Source organism: Sinocyclocheilus grahami, unplaced genomic scaffold, assembly GCF_001515645.1.
Source record: "Sinocyclocheilus grahami isolate Dianchi unplaced genomic scaffold, SAMN03320097.WGS_v1.1 scaffold1245.1, whole genome shotgun sequence".
Taxonomy (NCBI): domain Eukaryota; kingdom Metazoa; phylum Chordata; class Actinopteri; order Cypriniformes; family Cyprinidae; genus Sinocyclocheilus; species Sinocyclocheilus grahami.
This window is the reverse complement of record NW_015506424.1, coordinates 499,214-508,848: the sequence shown is the minus strand read 5'-3', so window position 1 is coordinate 508,848 and position 9,635 is coordinate 499,214. Positions and strand designations below refer to the sequence as shown.

At 43.5% G+C, this 9,635-nt stretch overlaps 1 protein-coding gene across 1 annotated transcript; it reads right to left on the bottom strand.

Moving 5' to 3' along the window:
* Positions 1-3,271: 3,271 nt before the first annotated feature.
* LOC107568447 (chymotrypsin-like protease CTRL-1) lies at positions 3,272-9,459 on the bottom strand. The gene is made up of 5 exons (XM_016254417.1): positions 9,409-9,459; positions 8,950-9,128; positions 7,275-7,543; positions 7,043-7,173; positions 3,272-3,802 (listed from the first exon to the last, which is right to left on the bottom strand). Exons 1-5 carry the CDS (start codon positions 9,457-9,459, stop codon positions 3,272-3,274), a joined length of 1,161 nt encoding a protein of 386 aa, XP_016109903.1.
* Positions 9,460-9,635: the final 176 nt, after the last annotated feature.

Sequence of the window (9,635 nt, the reverse complement as noted above, 5' to 3'; positions counted from 1 at the left end):
GCACTCCGCAACCAGTTGAGCTGCCAATGGAACGTGCTGGGCTCTCTACAAGGAGCGTACCAGCCGTATCCTTTGGCGCTCCTCCCGACGACCGGATGTCGATCGCTGCATCGGAGGGTGAGCCGGAGCCTTCTGGAGAGGGAGAGTTGGCTGCACTGCTCTCCTCCGGGACTGTAGCAATGCCTGAATCGGATCCGGAAATAACGGCTATGCTTTCCCGGGCCGCCGTAGCGGTAGGGCTCAATGCTGGTTCTCAGCGCCCCGCCTCGGTGCCTTTCTTCCCGGAAGTGCATGAAGGGCTCACCAGGTCATGTACAACACCTTTTACTGCCGGAAACCGATCTGCTGGTTTCTCCTCCCTCACCACCCTCAACGGTGGTGCAGCTAAGGGGTTACAAGGGTCCCCCCCGGTGGAGCGGTCGGTTGCGATGCAAGTGTGTCCTAATACCGCCTCCACCCCGCAGGGCGAACCGTGCCTCCCCTCCCAGGTCTGTAGGTACTCGACTGGCCAGCGATGCTTATACGGCCTGTGGAGAAGCTGCCTCCGCCTTATATGCTATGGCGTTACTGCATGTTCTTCAGGCTAAGGCACTGAGGGACCTGCACGAGGGTGGTCACGACTCAGAAGTTCTCAAAGAACTCCGCACCGCTACGGACCTCGCCCCACATGCGACGAAGGCCACTGCGCTGTCTCTGGGGCGCGCCCTGTCCACTATGGTGGTGTAAAAGAGCCAAAACTGACTGTGTCTTGTCGATATGAGGGACACCGACAAAGTTTGGTTCTTTAATGCCCCTGTGTCCCAGACCGGCCTCTTCGGCGATGCGGTCGTGAGCCTTGCCCAGCAGCTCTCGGCTGTACAGAAGCAGACTGAGGCGTCCACCCGTTCGCCATCCGCAGCACCCCAGCCTTCTCATCACCAAGGGAGGCCCCCTGCGTCCACCTCCCACAAGCGGCGCCGTGGAGCTGGGTGTTGGCAGGCCGCCCCACTAGTCCGGGCCCCCGTCAAATCTGGCGGTGAGCAAAAGAGCAAGAGGCCCCGGGACGGGCGACCCAGAGAGTGAGGAAGCTGCTCTCGGGGGATGGTGAAGGCATCTCTCCCTACCCCGGAGGAGGGCTGGGTGGAGAATCTGGAAAATCTCGACGAAAGAGCGGTTTTCTCTGTCGCTGGGTCCCGGGAGGGTACAGAGAGTCGTGGACGGACCAACACCGGACCACGCTCATCCTCCTCCTTCGCCAGCTGGCAGCAGCGGGCAGTTCGAGAGAGTCAATGAAGGCCCTACTCACGCAACCTCTGCCAACCTGTGGAACCAGGTAAGCATTGCATCGCACATTCAGTCCACTCACAAGCCACCCGAGTTGGGTCCCTGCATTCCACTTCGCTGCCCAGCGAATATTGGTTTGCAGTATGGCAGTTGTTCCATTGTCCCGCTTGCACGGTATCTGGGTGCCTGGCTAGAGCTACCCAGCCCGTCTCGCTGGTTTCCGCGGTCCATCAGCCTCGGCTATGCGATTCAGTTCACCCGGCGTCCCCCCAAGTTCAGTGGCATCTGCTTCACAACAGTGAAGGCGGCCGATGGTCCTGTCTTGCGGGCGGAGGTCGCAGTCCTACTGGCAAAGGATGCGATAGAGCCAGTCCCTCCAGCCGATATGAAGAAAGGGTTTTACAGCTCCTACTTCATTGTACCCAAGAAACGCGGTGGGTTACGACCAATCTTGGACCTGCGTGTCTTGAACCGGGCCCTTCACCGGTTACGTTCAAGATATTGACGCAGGAACGCATCTTCGGGTGCATCCGTCCCCAAGATTGGTTTACAGCGGTCGACCTGAATGATGCGTACTTCATGTGTCGACCCTTCCGCACCACAGACCATTGCTGTGGTTCGTGTCCGAAGGACGAGCATATCAGTACGAGGTCCTGCCCTCCAGGCTGTCCCCGTTGCCCCGTGTCTTCACGTAAGTTGCGGAGACTCATATTTGTCTCCTGTAAAGCTTTAGAAGAGATCTCAACAACTTTACAAAGTGTGCATCAAGTCAAGTACTTGAAAAGGCACAAAATAAAGGGAAAACCATAAATTCAGAGTTAAAGGCTATATTGAGAGAGAAATTATGCAGAAATAAGGATAATGTTACTTTTTATAACACAATGTTTATGTACTTACGCACATAATTTGTTGTTGGAAATAGTAATGTACCGAATGCCTTAATGAAAACTGATCTACAGAAATGTAACCCTGGAGCTTTCTTTGCTGAAAGGCACATAAATGGCTTATGACTCAGTCTTGATTATTAATTGACTAATTTGATTATTAATACATATTATATGGTAGATATGTTTGAGCTCATATTGAGGCATTTGACTTGGTGCACACTTTGTAAAGTTATTGAAATCACTTCTGAAATTTAGAGGAGACAAATATGAAAGCTCTTGAGTCTTTAGATTAGGAGATGATGTTGTTGAGATCTCTTCTCAAGCTTTAAAGGAGACCATTGTGGCAGCGTTAAGAGTTTTTTTTTGTCTCAGGAGACAGATTTGAGAAGCAGGAGACTCAATCAAAAGTTTCCATTCAATCTTAAAGTAACCTAATTTCTGTCTAGGAGAAATATTTGAAATGTTAAAGAGATATCTTTTTAATTTTAATTTTATTTATTATTTTCTTCCCTCTGGTTAGCTTCAATGTCATTTATCCAGATAATTTACTAATATTTTGTATTTTAGTAGCGATATTTATTGTGCATTTATGTGTCTGTAATGTTTTCTGTATTTTACTTTTTTCTATTTTTTAATATGTGTATATGTGTAATGATGCTCTTTCTTTGTTTTTAGGGTGACATTTGAACAATCTGTCAACAGATGAAAAGAATAAAAGAATTTTGGCACATTTACAGTTATGTTTATTAATGTGCATTGCCCCTGTAAACACATAAACTTAAACTATGTGGAGCCAGATTAATTTAGTTTACCCCGAAATGAAAATGAATGCATTATCTATCAAACATATACAAGGAATATATCCATATCAGTCCATCTCTACTATTTATGCAAACATCCTGAATCTCAAAGAAGCATGATGAACTGAACTTTATTAGTGTTTCCTCTTAAAATGTCAGTAAGAGAGCTTTTGAAGTATAGTACATTTAAAGCATGATAAAGAATAAATTGCAAATACAATAATATAACAGTTTTTTCCTCATATTTACGAGAGCATGTGCAGCAGAACTGTCCTCTTCATCAAACAAAAACTGTGTCCAGAAGTACTGTTCAAGCGATCTTTAGGAAGTGAGAAAGAGGGAGAAGGTGAAAGGAATGATGGAGACTGTGAGAGAAAGGGGGAATAAGAGGAGGCTAGGAACGCTTCTGGAGTTGGAGTTTGATGCTGCAGTCTGAGTTTTAGTTGGAGTTGGAGTTTTAGTTGGAGTTGGAGTTTTAGTTGGCGTTTTAGTTGGAGTTGGAGTTGGAGTTTTAGTTGGAGTTGGAGTTGGAGTTTTAGTTGGAGTTGGCGTTTTAGTTGGAGTTGGAGTTGGAGTTGGAGTTTTAGTTGGAGTTTCAGTTGGAGTTGGAGTTGGAGTTTTAGTTGGAGTTGGAGTTGGAGGTGGAATTGAATGTTGAATGTCATTGTTGAATGCAACAAATCCAGGTGGGTTGCTGCCCGTGTAAGACTTGATCCAGTCCTGGTACTGAGAGACTCTGGCGAACCCATTGGGATGTTTGGGGTCATCACATGGGATTCTTATAAAGCTCACAACGCCAGACTGAATCCACAGGGAGCCGTTCCTGCTGAGCATTGGACCTCCAGAGTCTCCCTGTATTGAGACACATTCAGCATTTATATCTCTGACAGTATACAATAAACAACTGTATTACAGACAGAAGTATGCAATAACCCAATGGTGAAAGTATGCCGGCCGTGTGTCCATCAATGCATTTTAGTTTACTGGCTCGAACCAATTTTATGTATTTCCTTTGCTGTTTAAATAAAGCACATATATCACATATCTCAACAGAGCATCTTGAGTTATTATTATTTATTATGAATTTCCCAAAGAGATGATGACATGAGAAACATGTGCATTAGTTCAGGTTCATTAAAAAATACACTAACAACTTTTGATTTTAATAACGTATTAGTAAATGCTGAAATTAACATTATATAATTTTTTTTTTCATTGTCAAGGTATTTTCATTTTCAGTTCATGTTAACTAATGAGTTAAATAAAGAATCAGAGCATTTTCAATCAATATCTTGGCCATATTTAAGTTTTAAAACAGATAGCCTGTTAACTATTTTAAGTATTTGGTGCTGTGATGAATACCATTGTGAACACAAAAGTCTGAATGGCTGTTTAAAGGTGCCACATGTAATTGTTTTGACTCTACTAAAGCATAAAAACATGTTTGCTGATATTAGAATCATGCATGATCTTTGGGGTTTTATGGCTTAAGAGACCCTTTTAGCTTTTGACATTTGCATATAAATTACAGTCCTGGTCACCGACTTTACACTTATATGGGTGCTAAATGTCAAATGGTGCCCCCCCCCACTATCAAGGAGATGCTAAACAGTTTCACCACTCTCGCCTTCATTTGGAGTTTCAAACACATTCCAAAGAGACGTAAATGACCCCCAGGGCCAGGCACAATGGGCCCGGCTGACCAAGCAAACTAACACACACACACACACGCACACACACACACACACGTAAAGACCTTTTACTCTATTATACTCTACAAATATATTTGGTATATTGCATGTGTTGTTTGTACATTTCCCTATTAGATTAGCTGAGTTACCACTCGTGATTTGAATTAGAAAAAGCCCTAAACACTGATATTCAGGTGTATGGATGTATCTTTGGTTTAATCGATTCTAAAGGTCTCTTTCTTGGTATCAATATTATCTGCTCTTTATTCCTCAAACAATGATGTACAGTATGTGATTGTGAAACGCATCATACGATTTGTACTATATTTTGGGTTAAAACTGCAGAAATTCCAGACCGGCCATAAAACATGCAAATGGGCCATAAAGGGAAACAAAGGAAACTTATCCCGCTCAAAAATTCACGCCTGGTATTGGCCAGTCCACACAGAATATGAACCCACAAAAGTGATTAGCCCGAAATAATCTTGAAAACCCTCTTCGTTTGAGACAACACTTTTCCAAGACTCTCAAGATTTTCCTCTTGAGTTTTTATTTTCCGGCAGTTTTATCTTCAAGTAACTTTAGTCGCTGTGGACTTTTCCTTCTTCAGAAGAACCAGAACTAAACTTCCAGCTCACTCCTCACGAACTCATCAAAGACCTCCGTTGTCTACCGCATCAGGAGTCTTGTTCAGCAATCGAAGCCAATGCAAGTAACCGTTTACAATTATTTAGATGCGTGTTTAAGTTTCAGCCCCTTTTAAGGTGATTTTTGATTCTCTGATGTTACTCAAAGGTTGTGTCTAAAATTGATGTGAAATACTGCCATCCTTTACTTTCCTCTCTCTTTTCCTTACTTTGTTTCATTCAGTATGTGTTTTGCTTAGTTAATTATATGTTAGATATAGTTTAATTTATTAAATCCCTTATATTCACGATCGATTGCCTCTGTTTGCTGCTCACAATTCGAAGTCAATGAATGTTTTGAACCCTTGCTACAATATGCTAAATTACTGCTAGCACTGCATAAAGAAGGACAGTTACTCTTCCTTGGCCTGGAAAATAATCGTTCTTTGAATTGATAAATTATTATTTTGTCTGCTCGGTGGACGGACAGATCAAGTAATGGTAATATTGATTCTGCTACAGTTAATTCGAAGATCTAATCTAAATATTTATTATTAATCATAACCAGTTATAATTAGTCATAAATATTTCCCTTTTGAGCTGATTTACTACAATGCTAAGTTCAATGCTGAAAAACAATGACATTTGCGTTCTGTGGTCTGTTGCATGAAGCTAGTTGAACAAACTCAGTGTTTGCTCAAACTAAGCACGAACTTAAAAAACAAAATTGGCGTTGTGAAACAGGCCTCTGGTGTCGGAAAATCTGTTTTTGTTTGAAGCCATTTAATTTCGATCGCTCTTTGCTGGCTGGCTGCAGTAAAAGTCCCCTCCTCTCCATGAAAATGAATGGGACGTGAGCAAAAGTAAATAATCAAATTACACTTCAAATAATTTTGTCTCCCAAAGATGATTTCTGTTATTTCAGGTAGTTCAAATGTAGTGTGTTTTTTAGTTTTTTAGATTGAGTAAGTTTGGTTGTAGTTAGTTATTTGATGCTATCATAACGGGCTGTGGCATCATGATTGTGATCTTGCGATTGGGTCTGCTGGAGTTTAGGGCGGGAGTTTGATACCGCGGCTCCGGCTCACGATCACTACTGTACAGACTCGGACTCCACTTTTTTTTCTACAGTGGAAGGAAGTGAAGACATCTATCGGTGCGTTATATAGACTATATTATATTATAATCTATATAGACTATACTATATTATTATCTTATATAGAGTGAAACCTGAGCACTGAACACTGCTGGGATGTCACCATTAGGTTCTTTAGTTTCATTATCATGGACTTTTAGTTTGTCACTTCACCTTCCTGTTTTCTTTGTTCTATCTTCCCGCCACTCATCAGTCACCATGGACATTCATTAATCAGCACACCTGTTCTCCCTTTAGTTCGTTATCACTGTGTTTTTAAGTTCCTCTGTGTTGTCTGGTATTGTTTGTGCAGTGCACACTTGCTTGGCTTTCTATTTTGGATTAATTTCTGTTAGTTTCTTTAATAAACTGTGTTGTTTTATTTATGTTTAGAATTCATCATCCTTTGGGACTGAACGTTGCAAGGGCGGGGCGGAATATATTTTCAGCCGTTTTTCTCTTTCGACCAAAAAGTAAAAACACCATTTTCGGCGGCCGACATTTCAGTGCATCCCTAGTCGTAGTGTTTGAGTTTAAGACTGGGCTTCATTAAGCAACAATGTTGGCAGTGTAAAGTTTGCAGGTGTTTTGTAAATAACTTTGGATTAAAAATGGTTAAAATGAATGACTGATGTCTTACCTGACATGCACTTTTCCCTTGCTGTCCAGCACAAATCATATTGCTTGTGATGTTCCCTCCATAAGACTTATTACAGTCAATGTTGTTCACAACTGTCATCGTCACCTCCTGCAGCATATCAGACACTGAGCCTGTGACACAGATCAGAGGACAAATTTTATGGCTTTAAAAAAACATTTCTAGGTAAATTGTTGCGGTTTACAGTATAACTGGCAAGCAAATGTTCACTCACCTCCAGATTGTAGTCTGCCCCATCCAGTGACCCAGCTCTCCGTGCCTCCACCAAATACACTCCCAGCCGCTGCCAGACAGACCGGCCTTATGTAATCAGAGAAAGTCACAGAGGAGGAGAGCTGGACCAGTGCTATATCGTTGTCATAAGGAGCACCGACATAGCCAGGATGGTTGATGATTCGACTCGCTGTCCTGGACATCTCATTAGGGTTTGAGCCGGATTGGTTCAGACGACCAAAGTACATCACAGTGTTAGACACACCGGCACTGTATATAGAGAAAATCTGCTTCAATCCCACTATTATCAATCTGCAAATGTATATTAAAGTCCCCCTGTAATCAAAATTGTATCCTTTAAAACTTACATATTTAAAGTCAGCATGAAACAGAAGTTGCAATGGTCTTTTCTTCTCTACTGTGACGTATATCCGAGTGAAACGGCATCTGAAATGAGAGGGCGGGACTTGATTTTGTCCTTCGGGAATTGATTGGATCGTTGGAAGGCGGGGCGTTGGGATTTCTCTCCACTGGATTCACAGCCGACACCCAAGCATGAATAAAGGCTTTATTTATTAAGGACGACAGCGATGATCAATGGCACAAAACATGCCTAAACTACAGCGTGGTTTACAGCGAAAGGAAGGCTCACCTGAGCTGGAGGGTTATGGCCAGAAAAATAACGTTCATCGAGATATTTCGCGACGTCACTTTCTTCACCCGCTTCACGGCAAGTAAAGCCTCGCCGTGGCACGATCCATAATTTTCAACAGCTCATCATACGCAGGGCAGGAGGATTGGGAAGGCTCAGCCTCAGCTTCTTTGCCCTCCTCAGATATTTCCTGCTTTTGCTGGGCTGATCCCAGCAGATCAATGGCCCCTGAACCAGACAATGTTAATGAAATAACATCCTCCAGCTGCTTACTCTCGTGCACAGCTGACGATCGCGAAACCCCCCTTCAAACTCATCGGCCAGATCCACCTGCGATCCCCACAAGCTCATTCTCTTCCGTGCTTCAGCAGCGGCGGGTCCTGAATCGCGGGAAGCAGATGGCTGCCCCTCTTTCCACACATCCTTAAATGCTTTGCTAGTGCTCGCCATAATGAGATGAATAGAGATCGCTCTTACCACAGAAATGCACGCTTCAAACAAAACAGTCAATGAAGACGAAGAAGAGAATGATGTGTGCTCCCGGTGCCTATTTATACTATAGTCGCACTGGAAGTGACGTCATGGCTGTCGCCGGCCAACGAGTTGGTGTTTTTCAATGTATGCTTCAGACACAGGTCACGATGAGGCGTTCCCCATAGCGACCCCTAGAGGACGCAGTTCGAAGTTCCCATGAAAGGGAACCCTGGTGTCCTGGCCAAATTCCCTCCACTGGCCCATGTCAATCATGGCCTCCTAATAATCCCCATCCACTGAATTGGCTCTATCTTTCTCTCCTCTCTACCTGTAGCTGGTGTGTGGTGAGTGCACTGGCTCTGTTGTACTGAGGCTCCAGGTGGATGCTGCACACTGGTGGTGGTTGAGGAGAGACCCTCCATATGATTGTAAAGCGCTTTGGGTGTACAGCAATATACAATAAAGCGCTATATAAATGCCTCATTCATAAAAAAACTAGATTTTCACTACAGGGGGACTTTAAGCTTTATTTAAGCCTTAAACATCATACCTCTGGAAGCAGTGCGCTGCAGATATAACCCAGTCTTTAGTGATGAGACTCCCGCCACAGTTATGGCCAAAGCCGACGACATGAATGCTGACCTGCCACGGCCAATCACCTGCTTTTGCACCCCCCCCTCCTTCTGCTCTGCTCTGTGATCTGACTGCTGTTTCTCGACTATCAGCTTTCTGATGCGATGGAAAGCAAGAACCACCGCATTTATCAAGAGTTTTCTACCCCTGCCACTCCCATCATCTCTGACTCATATTTTTCAGAAAAAAAGGCTTATCTTGAACTCTTCATAGGTGTCTTTTGCGGATGTGGGTGGGACATGTTCCCATCAGAAGCACGTACAACACACACACACACACACACACAAAAAACTCCAATCCATCATTCTTCATAATTTAATTCATACATGTATCATGAAACACACACACACACACACACACACACACTCTCTTTTACTGGTGTGACCGAAGTGACAAAGTTCCTACCAAATCTAGCAGTAACAGACATGAACATTAAATCCATAATATACTGTAGCACCAGTATATGGAGATGGGTTGTGGATTAAATATATAAAAATGTGTGTGAACGGCACATTTGGTTGGGTCTGTGCTGACTTGAGACATGTAAAATGTTATCTGGGACCAAATCCAGTGATCAGTGTTTTTTCTTGCTGTCTCTTCATG